The sequence below is a fragment of the Sander lucioperca genome, chromosome 6 (assembly GCF_008315115.2).
Source record: "Sander lucioperca isolate FBNREF2018 chromosome 6, SLUC_FBN_1.2, whole genome shotgun sequence".
NCBI lineage: Eukaryota > Metazoa > Chordata > Actinopteri > Perciformes > Percidae > Sander > Sander lucioperca.
This window is the reverse complement of record NC_050178.1, coordinates 11,517,404-11,536,777: the sequence shown is the minus strand read 5'-3', so window position 1 is coordinate 11,536,777 and position 19,374 is coordinate 11,517,404. Positions and strand designations below refer to the sequence as shown.

The 19,374-nt window shown below is 38.2% G+C and overlaps 2 protein-coding genes across 6 annotated transcripts; both read left to right on the top strand.

Moving 5' to 3' along the window:
- Window positions 1–2,436: 2,436 nt before the first annotated feature.
- tnni1b (troponin I type 1b (skeletal, slow)) lies at window positions 2,437–7,085 on the top strand. Of its 2 annotated transcripts, XM_031301913.2 has the most exons (8): window positions 2,439–2,512; window positions 3,877–3,905; window positions 4,102–4,108; window positions 4,230–4,271; window positions 4,356–4,487; window positions 4,620–4,709; window positions 6,219–6,395; window positions 6,804–7,085. In XM_031301913.2, the coding sequence occupies exons 2-8, from the start codon at window positions 3,892–3,894 to the stop codon at window positions 6,906–6,908; spliced, it is 567 nt and encodes a 188-aa protein (XP_031157773.1). In that variant the 5' UTR covers window positions 2,439–2,512; window positions 3,877–3,891; the 3' UTR covers window positions 6,909–7,085. The 2 variants fall into 2 exon arrangements, with proteins under 2 accessions (XP_031157774.1, XP_031157773.1); XM_031301914.2 differs by lacking the exon at window positions 4,620–4,709 and having other exon boundaries at window positions 2,437–2,512.
- A 3,151-nt stretch (window positions 7,086–10,236) lies between these two features.
- Window positions 10,237–18,836, top strand: tnnt2b (troponin T type 2b (cardiac)). Of its 4 annotated transcripts, XM_036002473.1 has the most exons (14): window positions 10,237–10,379; window positions 10,524–10,568; window positions 10,683–10,690; window positions 11,169–11,180; window positions 13,421–13,444; window positions 13,587–13,608; window positions 13,719–13,782; window positions 14,314–14,430; window positions 14,874–14,951; window positions 15,200–15,301; window positions 15,408–15,514; window positions 15,597–15,687; window positions 16,539–16,579; window positions 18,579–18,836. In XM_036002473.1, the coding sequence occupies exons 2-14, from the start codon at window positions 10,540–10,542 to the stop codon at window positions 18,616–18,618; spliced, it is 735 nt and encodes a 244-aa protein (XP_035858366.1). In that variant the 5' UTR covers window positions 10,237–10,379; window positions 10,524–10,539; the 3' UTR covers window positions 18,619–18,836. The 4 variants fall into 4 exon arrangements, with proteins under 4 accessions (XP_035858366.1, XP_031157984.1, XP_035858368.1 ...); XM_031302124.2 differs by lacking the exon at window positions 13,421–13,444; XM_036002475.1 differs by lacking the exons at window positions 11,169–11,180; window positions 13,421–13,444.
- The last annotated feature ends 538 nt before the right edge of the window (window positions 18,837–19,374 follow it).

Below are 19,374 nucleotides of genomic sequence, written 5' to 3'. Positions count from 1 at the left end.
TCTTAAAGACTTAAACAATAGGTATACTTTACAGGAGAGTGCTACTGTACTGTAAAAGTCCAATGTAATCCACTGGCATCTGAATATATGAGTCAGTGTTCAGTTTCCTAGAGACAGTCCAGCAAACACACACACAGCACTTTGTTAATCCTGCTGCCATATATACTGTGGAATTATAATCAGCTGCCATGAGCCAACAGCCTGGATCTCAGTGTCATGAATCAAATCAGCCTCAGGGACTTAAAAGTGCTAACTCAGCGAGAGTAAAAGAACAGCCCGGCAAACTTTAACAATCTAACACTACTACCAAAAGAAATAAGAGGATACGCTTACAGACAGTGCAAACAATGCAATTATCTTTGTACATCCACAGATTAATTTCACTAAAGAGACAGATTCAGCGCTAGAAGTATTTCCCATGGTGGTGTCCCATCCTTGATGGGAGTTTGAACAAAGCACAATGGCCTCTATATAAATATAAAACTGTAATAAATAGCAGGGCTGGTGGCCCAACAGGTCACAGTCACTGTGGTCTCAAGAGGATGACAGCTCTCCACCGTAAGCAGGAGACAATGCAGCAGACACACATATGTTGCCACATATGTAAAGCATGTGTTCAGTGTAAAGTGCAGGAGATTTACAGTCAAATGCTGTCACCGGCAAGCAATATACAGACAGGTAACAAATTAAAAAGAACAAACCTGAATAAATGAGTGCAGAAACACTGATTTGAGGAGTATGAAAATAATTATCTCAAGCCTATGACTAGGGCTGCACAATATGAGAAAAAATATGCGATAACATGATTGAATATCGCAATCACAACATTACCAGTGATAAATTTACAGATAAAGTGTACTCCGTTCTGCTTTCAGTGTACTGAAAAAAAACTAGAATAAATGATAAAGCATAACAAATTGCTTGCTGCTTGCAGTACTGTTTTTGTAAGGGATTTTTCAATTAACAATAGGCTACAGTCTACAAAATGTCAAAATATTGCAAAGAAATGGCCATCCCATATCCTCAGAGCCCAAGGTGACATCTTCAAATTGCCCGTTTTGTCCGACCAACAGTCCATAAAAGAGAAGTAAAAATATAAAAACAGAAATAAGCAGCGAATATTGAAATTTTAGAAACTGGGATCTGGGAACAAAAAAAAAGAAGAAAAAAAGACTGAAATGATTACTCAATTACCAAAATAGTTGTGGATTAACTAATCCTTTAATTGACTAATCATTTGACAATGTTTTACTTGATTTGGCAATTTTAGAAACCCTTTAATGCAGGGTTTCTCAAAATGTGAACTCCCGGGTTTTCCACCAAAAAAAGGTAGCATGGTACTAGCACTGATGACAACTGCTCCAGGTGCCACTCGTTGCCATGCAACCAGTAGCTTCCCACCAGTTGTCATTCCTAACCTGACAGATGCTTGTTAGGGGGGCACAGTTTGACCTGTAGCAGAGTAGTGTATTAAATTTAAGCTATTGAAAGCGAAAGTACTGAAATGGACCGCGGATGATCCAATATTGTAAATCTGGCGCCACACAAAATGTTTCTGAGGGTCGCCATTGGCCCTTTGGGCTGCACTTTGAGCATAAACACTTTATTGACTTTATTTTAACAAAAAACAGCCTTGCAACACATTAATGAACACAAACCAGACACAAGTGATTTTGTGTCCTTGCATGAGTAAACTGAACACTTAAGTGTGTTACACATTCATCTGTGTTTACATTTTGCTCTGCACACACAAACTCCAAAAAGCATGCACACGTGCAAGCTGGGATCCAGAATCAAAGAGTGGCTGCATCACATGGTGCTCCAATTTGTCTAGGTTTAGTTGTTGGCCTTAGCTAAACGTATAATGGAAACTGCATTCCCGTTTTAAAACCACAGCTTAGCATTGTCTGCAGCTATTATCCTAATCAGACCAACGGGGCCTGGCAGACTCAGGGGGGAACAGGGAACGTCTCCAACATCACTCTCAGTAGCCAAAGAAAATCTCAGAAAATCATCTACAGCTACAAGACAAACTGTTTTGCTGATTGAAGTTTGCTTCAATATGAGGAAAAAAGAAGCTTGCACTTTCTGTATACACAGCAGCTGTCTGTTAGGATGAACAAAGCTGGTGTACCAGAGTAGAGAAGATCCTACCTATAGAGCGTGAAATAGTTCACACATAAAAGAAGAAAACTGATTAACAACCGACTGAAAACCGCTGAAGTGAAAATAGACGAGGATGTTGTTCATCCCGTCCTGGCGCAGAGAAAAGTTCACACACATTATTATGAAGAGGCAGAGAGCAGTGATCTGTCAACACAACACAGGCATCACAATCCCTGTTATGCTGAGACCACCCCGTCTCATGGTGTGTGGATTTGGGTGTGTGTTTCTATTTAAGTGTCCTTGTGATAAAGAGGAGGGACAAAAGGGAGCAGGAGATAAATATTCTGGTGTGTTCTTCTCTCCATCACTTTGTGTCTGTCTGCATCCACAGCATCAAACCAGAAAGGTAAGGCCATGAATCTCTGCTACATTTATTCAATCAAACTGATAGTTATAACCCACCCCCAGTCAGTGATACAGGTTGTGGGGGTTTGATCTGAGAACAGAATTTTACTTTAGATTCCATCAATTAGATTAGACATTTAAAAAAATATTGCTATTTGGAATCAAAGTATGTAAAATAATCAAAAGATCAATAAAACATTTGGTCTACAGAATGCTATTAAATAGCAATAAATGGACATCACAAGTTCCCAGAGCCCCTGGTGACGACATTAACTGGCTTTTGTCTGACAAACACTCCAAAACCGAAAGATTCTCAGTTTGGTATCATAAAAAGCAATAAAACCAGCAAATATTCACATTTGAGAGGCTCGAACCAGCAATTTTTTTTGCTATTTTCTGCTTAAAACCTTATGAATTAACGATTAACAACTAATCGTTTCAGTTTCAATTACTTATTATTAGTTTAAATGGAAATCACATTGCTACAACTATGACTAAATCACTGTTAATTGAATTTAATAATCACAAAGACCACAAACAACTTAACTGTAGAACAATAGGCGATATTGATAGTAGCCTAGTGATGGAAGTATATGTAGTTTTATTTTGCAGTATCGATATAATAAAATAGACCAACTAATGAATCAAGATAATAATAATATAATAATGAAAATAAGTGTTATTTTTAAATGGTTGACACATTTATATCGTCTCATGGTAAACATCACCCGAAGCTATGTAAAAAAAATGCACTTTTTTATCTTTTTTCCTCTTTATAACATTTTTGGGCCTTGGCAAATTCAGCTGGACATTCTTTAAAAAAAAAAAAAAAAAGTTTGGGTCAGTGCTGTTCTGAGAATTAGGGACCCTGTCTATATCTGTGTCTTTATCCAGGAAAGTGGGGGTGAAAGCAGGATATGTTATCTAACTGGAATAGCTGCCATGTTGAGGCATGCTTCTCTCCGTCTGTCATCACAGATATCAGCACTGGGAAGTGACTGGATGATTTTGTCCAGCAGGCCTTTCTACAAGTAACAAATAACAATGCCCGATAAACAAAACACAAAAAAAGCTTGATCATGTGAAAAGACAAGTCCTTTAGTAATTTAATATATAATACAAATCACTGTTAAAGAATAATGAAAGCAATGGGGTTAACAATTACAGCTTTAAGATCAACATATCTATATATATATGTACTGTATATTTCCATTCTTGTAACACCATACGGTCAACTGTGTGGTGGAATGTATGTATAGTGGAGCTAAAAGGGAAACCATAGTTAAGACCCATTGGGGCACCCGACCCAAGTGCTCCCCACTGTTGAACACTTCAGATGCAAAAGGTTTTATTTTTGTCTTCCAGGGGGAAGTAGCCAAGATGCCTGAGAAAGCGTAAGTGTATTGTCTTTCTGTTATTGTTTCCATTTCCAAATCAGAGTATCCGTTTCATTTAGCAAATGAGATGTATCTGTAGAAACACTTCATGAAAAATATTATATGGAAACTATTAGACACAATTAATTTAAAGTTTTGCTATCTGCAACTGAATGCTATATTTCTGTGTCCTCTCTTTATTTTCTACTTACAGACCGGAGGTAAGAATTCAAGACGCTACTCCCTAAGAAATCTAATACTTTAACAGGCGCACATATTAAGATTGTTCCTGCGCCACTGAAATGTCACACTAAATTAAAAAAAAATTATATATTTTTGCAGAGGAAATCTAAAATCTCAGCTTCTCGCAAGCTCATGCTGAAGGTGAGTACCTAGTCCAATTTGCACAGACTGTATCTTTACCGTAAATCAAACAGGTACATTTACTTTGTGTGTGTGGTGTTTTAGAGCTTGATGGTCACCAAGGCCAAGGAGGAGCTGGAGCAGGAGATGGAAGAAAAACAGGAACAGAAGGCAAAGTACCTGGAAGAAAAATCACCTCCTATACAGACCAGTGGCAAATCGTTAGCAGAGCTACAGGTAGAATTTCACATTTACCACAGAGTTGTCCATATGTACAAACCAAAACTCTGAAATAATGCTGCTAAAGATCTGTTATTTCACTCAGGAGGTGGTCAAATTAACACCCACTTCCTCTTATTTTCTTTTTAGACATTATGCAAAGAGCTGCATGCCAAAATAGACGTGGTGGACGAAGAGCGGTATGATATTGAAGCCAAAGTCTTGCACAACACCAGAGAGGTAACTGAACACTAGTTGAAAAGGACAATGAACAGCTTTGATAATTTCCACATTAACAACAAAAATAAATAAACATATTCCAAAGCATCACTTGATCACTTGGTGATGTGTCCAAACACCAAGAAAGTTTAGCTTTAAAGGTCACATATTATGCTTTTCTGTATTTTTGTCATGTCTACAATGTTATGTCAGATTTTCATGTTAAACAGCGCCAATAATGATGTAAACGTATTTTAGAGAAATCCCCGTGAGCTAAAACGTTCAGATTTCCAGCAGTTTTTCCTACTCTTGGCTAGCTAAGTATTACGCAACTCTATGTGTAATACTCTAATCTAGGCCTTCTATGATTGGTCATCTGCTCCAGGTAGGCAGGACTGGAGTGTTTTTTTAAGCTACTGCAGTGTTAACATTGTCGCATGTAGCTACATGCTAACGGCAGTAAAAGATGTCATTTTGGCAGCCAATTTGTTAAATTCTCCCCAATTTCGGGTCGCATTACTGCTGAAACATGTCTGATTGGGTAGTGTTTGGTTCAGAAGCCTTTATCTGCGATTTTTGATGGTAGAAAGTGCTGCTTCGTTCCAAGACAATCTAACGTTAGCCTAGGCTGTGTCTCAAACTGCCTACTTGCACACTTCAAACACTTAGTTTTAAGTATATAGTGTAGATAACGCAAAAAGTCAGTGCACTGAAAGTACCCGGATGACACCCTAAAAACGGTCAAAAAGTTCAGTGTGGAACGATGGACCCTACTCGCACTAAACGGGCGCCATCTTGACTACAAAGCGGAAGAGGAGGGACCAGGGACGTCGACCGGCAGTTGATTGGACGATAAAGGATAAAGTGTTTTTGTTTTTTTTTAACATTAAAGCATTTAAACATGTTCTGGTACAAACACAAAATACAATTATCCTGAAAATGCAATATAATAGTTGCCCTTCAAGGTCCCATATTGTAAAAAGTGAGATTTCCATATATTGTTTTATTATAAAGCAGTGCTATACAATACTGTGAAAGTAAGTATGAAAACTCAACCCACTCAATCCACAGAGAAACGTACAAAGCTTGTATTCATTAACGGTGCATTTTAACAAGCCATCAGGACTTCAGTACTGTTGTAATGTCACAACTATACTATATACTGTATATAAATAGGTAGAAAGTGCTGGGGAACAGTCATTCCCCGGCTGCAATGGCGGTGCAGAGACTCCGAAAGCGCAGGTGCGGAAGACCCGAAAACACTGACCAATCTGACTGGGCTTAAAGAGACAGGCACTAAAACGTAGTGTTACAGACGGAGGGTTCAGACAGACAGTATTGGAAGAATAATGTGTTTCTGAACACTAAAGCATGAAAACATGTTCTAGTAGAAACCCAAAATACAAGTGTGAACCAATCATGTGAATCAATATGGGACATTTAAATCAACCAATTCTACAATGGGACAGTTGAATAGTCACTGTCTGTGGCAAATTACCTAGATTAACTTCCTCTCTACTTTCTCCACAGATCAAAGACCTAAACATCAAGGTACTGGACCTGCGAGGGAAGTTTAAGAGACCCAACCTGAGAAGGGTGAGGGTCTCGGCTGATGCCATCCTGCGCTCCCTACTGGGCTCCAAACACAAGGTCTCTATGGACCTGCGAGCTAATCTAAAATCAGTCAAGAAGGAGGACACAGAAAAGGTGGGTTTTAGGAAAATACAGAAAAAGATACAATGTTGCTTTTCCCCAAAATACAATGACACAATCCTGTTATTTTCACATGGCACACAAGGTGCAGCTTTGGCAGAAATGTTTTCCATGGTGATAATTTATTTGCGCTTTAACCCATTTACTGGTGTCCATATCCAGGGTGGGAAACTGATTAATGAGCTTTCTTAGCTTGCATAAACAAAATTAAAATCACTGGTGCAAGGCTCAAGATATCAGATTACGTCTAACAAGGATTCCTATATCCCAAGAGTGTTTGTTTCATGGAGAGGATCTGGCTGGATAGACATTTCATGCATCCAAAATGTGTGCAGTTCACCTTTAGTCCAACACCACACTGGGAAAGACATCACAAAAGTCTCTGTGCTACTCTCTGTGCAGGAGAAGACAGTGGAGGTGAGTGACTGGAGGAAGAATGTGGAAGCCATGTCAGGCATGGAGGGCCGCAAGAAGATGTTTGATGCAGCAAAAGGCCAAAACCAGTAACGAAACAGCTGGCTTTCATCTCAAGTCAAATACCAACACTTGCAAACCAAAGCCTGCAGCATACAGCATCAACTCAGAAGGAGCACTTCACAGGGTCACAGAGAATATTTTGCTATTTTATATTCAATACATTTTCACGGTTTCATTATCACTGAAATAAACACGGGATATGTCTCTCTTTGTGTGTTCTGTGAATATCGAAAGAAGGAAAGCTTTGCATTCACACACAACCATCAATCGGGTGTGATAAAATGTCAGTGGATTTATCATATTGTTTTCATGCACAAGTGTAGTTTTTGTGGGGTGCTTGTCTCACACACACACACACACACACACACACACACTTAAAGTGAAGATGCAGAAACATGTCTTTTAAGATAATTGAACATCCAAAATGTATTCCAAGTCAGACAACTCAAACGTTGCTCGAAATAAAATCCGTAAATAACATGCATATTGAAGATGACCCAGTTTTCATCAAAATAAAAGACATAACAGCAACAACTAAGCTATAATTCAATATAAAACTAACTAAACAGCGAGGAAAGTCAACATGCACGTACCAAAGCGAAAGCACACGGCAATAAGGCAGATGGACAGCAGCACATGCGCAGAAATTAGCAGCGAGCTAGACCTGCAGGAGAGCTACTCAAAGTATGTTAGCTTAGTTAGCACAACCAGTAGGCTACGTTACATCTCTGCATATACCTGCTGTAGCCTGGTGAAGTGAAGCTCTGACAACTGGCGTCTCGGCGTTGAATAAATCCTTTAGGAAGAGTCTGTCCGTAACCAATGACAGCAGGAATGGAAACTTATAACTCCAGCTTGAAGCTCACTTTGTGTGCAGGAGCTCATTTACCGTTATTACCTCCACCAATCTGTCCTGGAACAACATGACTGGACTGTTAGCTTCATCATGAAATGGTAAATGACCAGCGGAGCATGCAGCTAAACAGTGGGCAGGGCAATAACAGTTTTTAAATGGCCCGCTTTATTGTGAGGGGTGCGTTTGATATATGCTGCAACAAGTAAAGTAGGTCATGTGTGTGAGTGTAGCAGGGCAACTGGTTGTCCAAAAAATGTTAGTCCATAAAGAATGAGATGCTATTATGTACTACTGCATTTAAATTGATTATAACATTTACAAAATGAATAATCACCAAACCCACAGTTGAAAAGGTAAATTAATGAAAATATCCATGTTGTTGGAATTTTTCTAATTTTTTTTATGACAGATTCTTGGTGTCGTGCCAACATTTAACTGGGATGAGGATTGGGAGTAATGTTAATTAATTGTTATCAATATTTTAAATCTTTAAATTACAACAAAGACTATCTCATATGATATAATCTTTACAAGATGAACAAAAAATGATATTCGGTATCAATAATAGGGCTTAATCTGTCGATTATTTTCTTAATGAATTGACAAATCAGCCTTTAAACTGTAAAGAATAAAAATAAAAAGGCTATCAAGTTGAAGTATTCAAAGTGCTTGCGTTATCCTCAACAGTCCAAAACACAAAAATATTCAATGATTTAAAAAAAAAAATCCACACATTTGAGTTTGGCATTTGTGCTTGAAAAATGTCTTATAGACATAATAATTAGAAATAATTAGGCTACTCAATTATCAAAATAGTTGACAATTACTTTCTGTTTTGTGCTGTGCAGGCTGATGCTTTTCATTTCCGCCACCAGGTGTCAGTATCAGCTCACAGTCAGTTTACTGAGATAATGACAGATTTTCCAACCAGCATGTTTCAGCAACTTAAAATAAAAACACATATCAAATTATTGTATGTGTCCAACTAAATGTACTGCTTTAAAATAGTATATTAATAACATATCTTAAAGACAGTGAGTCTTGTTTGAGCTGAAGATCCTAGTCAGGACTGGTGCCATGCCAGGATTAACCCTTATTAGGCCTAAGTGCTTCCTGGTGTTTGTTTTACAATAGTTGACTCAGGCGTCAGACAGGTGGGGTTCACAATACAGTCACAAGCAAGAGGAAAAGTTTATTCAATCAACGGAAGCTCAATACTGTGATTGTCTGACGCTTTTGATGTTGTTGCACAGCACTTAACATATATTAGTAAAGCAACACAAACTCTAGACATTCAAATATAAACTTCTTTCATTAAGCTGTTTTATTAAGTTATGAAAAGAAGAATATCTGTATCACATATCAATGTTGTTGGCCTCTTCAGTCATTCTTACATGCGTTGCAAACATGTTAAAACACAGAGAAAATAGGCGAGTTCACTATTTGTGTTCAAACACCTCAGGGTTTTTGGAGCAAACAAACATTTCTGTTTTCTCTTCTATGTTTTATGACCTTTGCAAAGGGAGTGCTCAGATGGTGGCAGTATATTCTAATGAGCCTGCTTGTGACATGAGAAGGGGAGCCAAATCTGAATGACTTGTTGAATCCCATGTTTTATGATCGAGGCAGCCCATAAATAACTGACTGGGATTTTCTTCTTTTACAGTTTGTGGCTTGGTAGGCACTCCAGATACCCAGATGTATGTGCACATGTATGTCACATCAACTGATGTGACTTGACCAATGACTCAAGGACTTGACACTTAGCTTGGGACTTGCTTTGACATCATTTGAGACTTGATTTAAGATGTGAACTTACCTAAGAAGACTTTAAAACAGCATCAAACAATCTGAAAACAAAGCCGGAATTGAGCTAGAGGGGGAACTCCATTCAATCATAGTTACATTTTGGCTTCAGCACAGGAGAGACATCTGATGAGTCATAATCCTGACTGTGGGGTCAGATACAATTTTAACATCAAACACTGGGAGTATCTAAAGACTTGGCACGGTCTTTATGGGTGTTGTTTATAGCTCGTTATTGCATGTGAGGGCAGAGATTCACGATGAAAGGTGGGGTGCAGAAGATGGTGCCGATGAAAGAAGTGAGTTTTCTTTTATTCATTCCCTTGGCAACCTGCTATGGGAATAATGTTCAATCAAATGAATGCATAACACAGCCAGTTTAGGGATTAAAGCATAGCTGTTTTATGATGCTGTTGTGAGATAGATGTGGTATTAATCTGTAGAATAAGTAAATAATGTGTTTCTTTGCCCATAAATTAGAGGAGCTTTGTGTATTTGTCTGCACACAAGAGGTTTACAAAGATTAAATCTAACCTTCCACTTGTCTGCCAGACCTGAGCAACGACTGAAACCTTTTGAGAGCAATAATCCTGTGCTGTTCAGTCTAAGTTTTGTCGTGTAAAAATAGACAATGCTAGTCCATGGAGAATGCATGTTTTCCCAGTCTAGTTAATGCCATCTGCCATCTGTTTGCAGGTATGTGCCTACCCATTGTGGACATGGTAAGTTTGCCGCCATGTGACCCACTACTGGGTTTAAAAGCTTATGGCCCAAAAGGGAAGGGCACAGTATACAATTCCCCATTGAGCCCAGTCAGAAGTACACATCGAACTATCTGGGTAAGTCTGTCTGCTCTCTTCGTATTTGTTTTTAAACAGTGAATGAAGACATGTGGGTTCTATTTGGCATTATTATAACAACTCAGGCTGTTGTTGGTGCAGTATCACTCACCATCCACCTTTGAATTGGACTTACTTGTGCAGGTGCTGCATCTTAAACATGTCAGACACAGAAGATGCCCCGTATGAGTGAGTAAAATGATCATTTCTGTAGAATAGAGAGCAATGGTAACAAAGTGATGCCAGCACAGATGGAATCAATTGTAACAAAAATATTTTTGATGTGATTTTTTCTTCTTTCAGGGGACAAGGTAAGTCATTTTGTCTGTTCAAGATGAGCCTTCACAGTTTGCACTTGAAGTTCATAGGCTGCAGATTCAGACAACTGCTTGTTGTCAGTAAGACATTCTGACCGGCTAGATGCTACACAGCTGCTTCACGTGAACGAAAAGCATGAATATTGTGATTATGCTGCATGTATATGTATCAGAATTGTCTATGTTTAATATACTTGTATATATTTTAAATATTTGTTCTTGTATTCTATCTTATTATTATTTCATGTATATTGTATGTATGTATATTGTATCCTATTATTTCATGTATATTGCATCCTAGTATTTTATGTATATTCTGTGCTGTGTGACTGATATTTTGCAGCTGTAACACTGTAATTTCCCATTTTTGGGATCAATAAATATCTATCTATCTATATATCTATCTACTTGTGAAGTACATTGCCATAGCTGACCTCTGCTCTTTACCTCTCTTTGTGTGTACGGCGTGAAGGGGACGAGAATGGTATGTACTCTAACTCAAAAATTATCTATGAAAATAATATACTAAATGCTTCAACAAACATGCTGGTTGTATTTGTTCTGCTACATTGTTACCTGCTTTACACACTTGAGCTTTGCATTTAAAGTTACTTATCACACTGCATCTGCTAAGCTGGTGGCTTCACCATACAGCATACTGTATTTTTGGCGTGTTTGTGCCACTGTAGTAGAAGCAGCTGTTGTCCGTGAGCTTTTCTGAGTCAGTCCTCTCTGTCTGAGGCTGGAGACAGTTTACCTTGGATAAAATCCCAGTGGAACTGTCCTTTCAATTCAATGGGTCGCCATCAAAGAGATAAAGGGTCATACCTCTATTTCTGTCTTCTTTGTGAGGCTGTCCATGCGGGCCACTGTACAGCCAGACAATCTCACATGAAACTAAGCGGCACCTGTCCCCCTCTATGTGGAGTAGAGTCGCTGTTAGAGAGCCATGTAGGTCAGCTTGTGTTCTCAATAGAGGACCTTGGGGACAGCCATGAGGGACAGCCAGCGACACTGAATGCAGGTTGGCTTACCTTCTTTGCAGTGGAAAGAGGTTGAGTTACCTAAAGGGACTCTGACTAAAGGCCCAGGGTCACTTTTTCCCACAGAGGCCCAATGTGTAGAGAACTGTTGGGAACAAAAAAACACAGCACTTTAACTACTTTGAAAATAGGGCAAGACTAAATGCAACTGTGGGAAAGCTGCTGGCAATGTTTTCCCAAATGATATCCAAATTGTATCATTAAGATGGAAATTGGAAAGTCTTTGTCTGCACAGTTTCATTAAAAAAAAGGAATATTTAAATGTAAGTGTCATTTAATATCTCCATAACCAGTTACTGCATATTTAGGGAATCAGTAAATCCCCTGACTAAATATTCAAATGCAATGACAGGTTATATACTATAAGAAAATGAAGTACAAGTAAGAATATAAGAAAAAGCTGTGTACAAATGTTTTTCAATTAAAATATTGTCCAGGTTTTGAAGGCACCGTCAAAAATACAGGTATATGTTGCAGAAATGATTTAGATCTAAATGCTGTATGAGATTTTGACATTGTTTGCTTGCTAATGCTACATGCTTGCTTCGCACAGAAGAGGAGGAAGAGATGGTGGAGGAAGAGGTAGCACAGGAGGAGGAGGAAGTAGCAGAGGAGAAGGTGGAGGAGGAGGAGGAGGAGGAAGAGGAAGAAGAGGTGGAGGAGGAGGAAGAAGAGGTGGAGAAGGAGGTAGAAGGTAGTATTGCTTATGCTAATATATGTTTGCATGCCAGCTATAAATAAATATGGCTTTATTCTTAACACACTGCTGACAACCATGTAGTCTGATGACACTACAAGTGTAAAAAGAATATATTGTCACTGTCATAGGAAAACCATGTTTCTCCAAAACCTGCCGTTTATGACCTGAGAAAGTCACGTATTTAGCTTCATGATAATACAATTGATACATACTTGCACTTCACACTCCAAATTATCACACAGGAGATTCGTGAATTCGCTGGACAGTGATTATATGTAAGTCTGGGATGCTATCTCTAATACTATCAATTTACCTGTATACCTCCTGAAAATGCAGTTATAATTGAAATGTCCATTGAACTGCATGAGCTGTGCAGTGCAGTTTATAAAGGTACATTCAACACCTACATATAAATCTGAAATCATGTAGATGCGGAAGAATTGCCTTTCTTTGTGTCTTATTTTATTTACTTATGGACAGGTTTACTCTCTGCCTGTTTTTGACTGGGGTGGAGACAACACATGAGTTATCTGTGATGATAATCTAAAGCCTGCTCTAAACTCTCAGAGAGAAAACATGCCTGCATTCTCTGGCTAAGTCCATCAGCACTGACAGGAGATGGTCAGCTATGTTGCCTCAGTCAACTGCTATGTGATTGTGATCTTTCCAAGTCAACATGTCATCAACTATGACACTGTAGTATGTGTTTATGACCTGCTAAAGCAGAAAGGCTTCGAACAAAATAGCTATTCATATTAAGAAAGCTTTTTTCTCATTTTTATATCAAACTATACTGAAAACAATATATTGGCTGACAATAATCACTTAAAACACATTATTATGACCATTTTCAAAAACCTTACTGAGAATCACCTGTGACCCTGTTCATCAGCGTCATATATCTCTACATGTCTGTGTGAACTCTGCCTTTACAACAGTTAATGTTGACTCTGCACTGACTCATACTCATACTTCCAACAGATGCTGCAGTGGAAAGTGAAGGAGGTATTGACAGGTTATTTATGAAGTACAAAGGTCATGTGTGTGCGACAGAGGAAAAATGTTGCTCTGTGGGGGTTTTCATGCATGAAGGGTTTCCTCATAAACTAAAGATCTAACTTTCCTTTTCTTTTTTATTGATACACAGAAGAGGCAAAGCGCAAGTTAAAGTAAGATACGAAATGAAATATATATCCATATAACTGAAATTGAAACACAATTCTTTTGTGAGAGACATATTAAGATGAAACGATAACACTTTTTCCATCCTCCCCCTTAGGCCTGGTTTTGTGCCCGGCTTGGCACCTCCCAAAATCCCAGATGGAGAAAAAGTGGACTTTGATGTGAGTTCATCTCAGGACTGATCACAGTTACAAGCTGTCTTAACCCTTATCCTTGGGTCAAATTTGACCCATTTCCAAAAAGTTTCTATATCAGAAATTTGGGTTTCTTTCAACCAAATTGTCAAAAAAGAATAACCTGGATGTGTGGATGGTTCCATACAACACTATTCACAAGTAAAAAAAATCATGATCAGTTCACTACTTGCATCAAATCTGGGTGTTTTATTCAATTTGATAGCATTTGAAGAAAAAAAATGAAGAATGTTGAAAAAAGTGACAAAAATGTCAGGAAAAAGCTTTTATAAAGTAGGGGGAAAACAACAAAAAGGTCAAAAAGCGCCGAAAAAAATTGACAAAAACATCAGAAAAAGTGACAAAAACGTGGAGAAAAATTACAGAAACGTCTGAAAAAACGTTTTAATTTTAAATTTTGACCCAGAAAAACTAAAAGTTGCATGGTCGTGGGAAAGACAACACAAGGGTTCAAAGCTGTCTTTTTTTACACATTTCGACTTCTTGCTATGATTTCAGGACATTCATCGAAAACGAATGGAGAAGGACCTGACTGAACTGCACACTCTGATTGACGCTCACTTTGAGAAGCGTAAGAAGGAGGAAGAGGAGCTTCTTAACCTCACAGATCGCATTGTATGTTCACATCGCACTCTTCTTCTGCAATCTAACACACGTTGTCACCCAATTCTGTAGCGTAGGGATGCACCGATCTGATGCTGATATCAGATATCAGGCAGATACTGACTCAAATAGTATAGTAAATAACAAGTAACAAACAGTAACAAATATCAAGTAGTAAATAACTGGATCGGGTATTGGTGACAACGTAGCTGATCTATTTAATTAAATTCTATGTTTATATACTATATACATTATATATAAGTTTTGACCGATTTGTTGCTACAAGACGATTTAAGATTAAGATTTTTTACAAAGTTGCTGGTGCATGATTTATCATATCGGGACTCAAAACGTATGCTTGGTGCATCCCTAATTATAGGTGTTCTCTTTTAGTTACATTTTGAGTTTATAGGATTTGTTTTGGTCTGTAAAATGTATTTTCTTTCCTACTTCAGGAGACACGCAGGTCAGAGAGAGCAGAACAGATGAAGATAAGGGCAGAGAGAGAAAAAGAACGGCAGAACAAACAAGCTGTATGTATACAAAGACAAGTAACACTTACAGAACTGTAACTAGATAGACAAGCTTTCTAAACCCTGCAAGAAGCTGTCAGCCTTAGAAACATTTTAGAGACTGGCTTTTAAACATTGTGCCATTTAGTTGTACTACCCCAGGCCAATCCCACCTATTAATTATTCTTAAATTCAATTAAACCAACATCAGACAATGTCACTTATCAAAATACTGTAAATGAATGACTAAATGTAGCCTACCATGACAGGAAGAAAAAGCGAGAAAGGAAGGGGAAGAGGCGAAGAAGAAAGCAGATGATGATGCGAGGAAGAAGATGATTCTGTCCAACTTGAGTTTCACTGGGTACAAGGTGAAGATTTTCTTCATCTTTAAAAATGTCATAAACAAGATAGAGGCAAACATCCTGTGTATATATGTATATATACACACATTGTCACATTCCTCTTCCTGACCAGACACAACCTGGGGCAAAAAAACAAACGGAAAGAGAAAAGAAAAAGAAGATCCTAAACGATCGACGCAAAGAGTTACACGTTGATCACATGAAAGAGGACAAACTCAGGTAAAATAAAACACTCTCTCTCATCTCAATTCATTCCACATACTTTCCATGATCAATCACTTTCTTGTCTGCACCGATGCAGGGAAAAAGCCAAGGAAATGTGGGAATGGCTACGCCAGCTGGAGGCCGAGAAATTTGAACTTCAGTATAAGCACACTAAGCAAAAGTATGAGGTACGATATCAGATACGAATTCTTGCGGTGTCGTTATTGATGTGTACATCATCATCAACCTGTCTTTTGATTCTGGGATGAAGGCCAAAATATAAACAGACCATGACAGATGAGAACATTTAAGGCTTCTTACATTCTTACACTACACAATGTGAAATACCAGTTTCTGTGGAAGTGGACTCAGCCAAAGATCACTTGTGTATGAAGTAATGGTATAAAGTAGCAGAAGAAGTATAAAAAAGTGCAGAGTGAGATGTTTAATGTCTACTGCCCTACAAAAGCAGAGAGCTATAATAACAGAAACAGTGAAGGCCACAGGACAGTTTACTAGATTAGTTGTAATATCTCAATTTTAGCCCCCCACAATGTATGTTGAACTAATTAACTTGTACAATTGATTAACCTAGAATAGCAGAGTCAGCGGTTGGCTAGTTTAGCAGGACTAGCTAGCTTAGCAAGTGTTGCCTAATTTTTTTTTCTCCATCATGGTGGGGTTCAGCTACTGAACTCATGTATGTGGAACTTGTCAAACTAAGATACTAACATGTAAGATCAGTAAAAAAGAATTTCTCAAAATAAAGGAAACAGGTTGGGAAAAGTTGATCAATTTAGCTACAGCTAACGCTAGCCGTGGCTATCACATTAGCTAACTTAAACTTAAGCAATTGAGAATGCCTGCAGTTTGCACATTTTATATGCTGTTTTTAGGGCACGTTTCTATGGCATAACCCATTTATTAAATGGTAAAACAAATGTCAAAAAGTCAGATTCAGTTTTGATGAAATACAGACCAATTACTACGTTTTGGCTTCAGTAGATGTCAATAAACTTTTAATCACATCTCTGCACAGGTCACCGTGCTGAGAAACCGGGTCAGTGATCATCAAAAAGTGTAAGTCTATTGTTTTATGAATGCTCACATTAGGGTGCACATATTATTATTTTTTATTTAGTGCCTTCTAACATATGTACATGGAAGAAAGAAGAAATGCTTCAGAAAATGTGTTGTCAAGTGTGACATAATAACACATATAGCTTATGCAGTATCACCTGTTCAGCTATTAGGCCTACTTTAACCCAAGTGATGTAGTAGGCTACAATTTTTAGGTACTTAGCTATACTTTACTTCAGTATTTCAATTCTCTGCTACCTTATACTACTCCACTCATTTCAGAGGCAAATATTGCACTTTTTACTTAACTACATTTATTTGATAAACTAGTAAGTTTGCAGATTCAGATTAATAATACAACACATACTAGTATATAGTAGATTCAGAAAGGCAGAAAGTAACAATAAAGTAAGCAATAATAAATAATTCCCAGCTGAGACTCTTAAGCCTGCCCTGATGTAAACGTTCACCTACTGACCTCATCAGGTTTCCACCTCCTGTTTCACCTTCCCTTCAACTTCTCTTGCTACACTGATCTCTATTAGTTTGAAGCGGCTTCAGTTGCAGCTGTTAGTGCCAGCTACCCGACAGCAGGACTGAAGTTCCTGAGTACCCAAACAGGACCGGGAAAACAAAAAGGGGCAAGCACATGAGAGGTGTTTTGACAAAGGGCAAGCTGGGGTATCTGAACAACATATGCACTAAGTCTCGAAGGGATGATGGGGTTGTAATGAAAGTACAACAGCTGAGAGATCTTAACTGCTATTTGATATCATCTCTTGCCATCCAATTCCTGTGGATTCTTCCTCCTGATCCCATGTAGGCTCGTCTGCAATGAGGGCTCAAGGTCTAAACAAAACTTTAACAAGCTGATATTGGGTTTCCTGCTGAGTATGATATTGGCTTTGCAAACCAGTAATACTGTAATACTGTCACTGATCATTTCAAACAAGTATCGCTTTGCAATTAGTATTTTTATGCTATTCAATTTCAGAAATTTTATTTCGACAAACCATGAAAACATAATTTGTTACAGTTTTACATAAGATGTATAAACATATATATTCATGGGGAAGCTGCAGGGGTCAGGTATCTCAGTGGCAACAGCAGATAAAGATAGCAGCGGACTATTGGGTAGCAAATCCTTTTACAACAGTAGACAGCTATGAAAAGCTCTCAGTGAAGTCCAACAGAAGCTTTTGGTAGAACAGTGGTTCCCAACATAGGGGTCGGGACCCCTGGAAGGTGTCACAACACAAGCACAAGCACAAAATCGTGTTTATTTTTTCTCTAATCTTTGCTATTTTCCTTTTGAAATTCTACATAATTTCAACTCTTCGTGCCGCTAAAACTATTCAAATGAAATACAATTATGAAAATTGTCATCTGATAAAGGAAAATCACTCTTTGATTGAGCTTCTCTCAAGTCATTGACATGCACCCTGTCATGAGGGATCCCAACAAGCAGATATTGCTTTGTGGTAAAAGATTTGGGTGCTGGAGAGAACTGAACCGCATTGGGACAAGACTTTACATTGACCTGATGGGATTATAAAAAATTGTTTTAGGATGCCTTATTAAAGAAATGCTGGTCTGCAGTTGTTCCATGTAAGTGCGAGAAAACATTGAATGGCCAGATTCTAAACTATGAGCAGAAATTGCTGCAAATAAAAGGTTAATGACAATAAATCCAAATGTTAAGACTGTTAAGAGAAGTTTGTGGTCTCATACAATGGTGAGCTGATGTCTGAAATTTCCTTTCTGTGACAAATTTCAAATGCAGCTACAGAGAGTGACTTCTTTGCATCAGAAGAACAAATTAAATTTCTGAAGTTCATTGGAATCAAAAGATCAATTAGAACTTGCGACACACAGCTAAAATTTTAGGGTTCAACACACAAATGCATTTTCAATGGGAAGCTAATATACAGGGTTAAGTTTGAATTACAGGTTAGATCTCTGTGTGACAAATCTTTGCTGACTTTCACTTTATTCTCAGTTCAAAGGGCAGCAGAAGCAAGCGTGGCCTGAGGAAGTAACACCTGATGTCAACCTGAGGGAAACTGGCAACACCTGACATGTATTGCGAGTAACATAAACCGCATAACAATGTAAAGGACAACAACATGACAAGATTGTTAACTCTAAATCTATGTCCTAGCACTAAATCTGTCATTTTTAGAGTACTACAATTGAAGTTGAGAATAATTATTTGATTCTTGTGTGTACGTGTTTTGTGGTCACAATGAATAAAAAACAACATTATTTAACAAACCATAAATAACGCCTCTTTGTTTGAAGTCTTTGGTTCCTTCACTTGTGGGAACTTTAGGATGAGCACTATCTTGGAGGTAATTATAAAAAGCCACACCTTCTATAATAAGGTAAAATTGTCTTTCCAGGCAGCCTTAATGTGAGCCTGCAGTATTACCGGTCCTCTATAAATGACCACATATGAGCACATAAATCTAGGCCTCATAAATCGAAGTATCACCCATGACACCAGAATTCCCCCTTGGCTGTTGGGTGGATTACGTGGTTTGAACTGGGGCGAACCAAAGTTGAAATCTGGGAAACAATCACATAATGCACCGAGTGCAACACAACAGCTGCAGTATCTGGCTCTAAGAGCTAGTTCTTAAGCCTCAGAAAATAAATTATAAGGGCGGAGTAAACAGAATTTGGAACCTGCCCAAAAGCTTTTCAAACTCTGCAGCCAAAAACCTTGACGGGTGTGACAAGACATGAGCGAGGCTTAAGAAAACTATGCTGCACCAGTGACTTTGACAAACGAC

Excerpts from the sequence above, each read along its gene's own strand:
- tnni1b (XM_031301913.2), top strand. Across the intron at positions 4,488-4,619 it reads AATCGTTAGCAGAGCTACAG|ACATTATGCAAAGAGCTGCA; the intron begins GTAGAATTTCAC and ends TTTTCTTTTTAG. Across the intron at positions 4,710-6,218 it reads TCTTGCACAACACCAGAGAG|ATCAAAGACCTAAACATCAA; the intron begins GTAACTGAACAC and ends CTTTCTCCACAG.
- tnnt2b (XM_031302125.2), top strand. The coding sequence starts at position 12,307 with ATGGTGGAGGAAGAGGTAGCACAGGAGGAGGAGGAAGTAGCAGAGGAG. Across the intron at positions 13,609-13,718 it reads GAGGCAAAGCGCAAGTTAAA|GCCTGGTTTTGTGCCCGGCT; the intron begins GTAAGATACGAA and ends CCTCCCCCTTAG. Across the intron at positions 14,952-15,199 it reads AACGGCAGAACAAACAAGCT|GAAGAAAAAGCGAGAAAGGA; the intron begins GTATGTATACAA and ends CTACCATGACAG.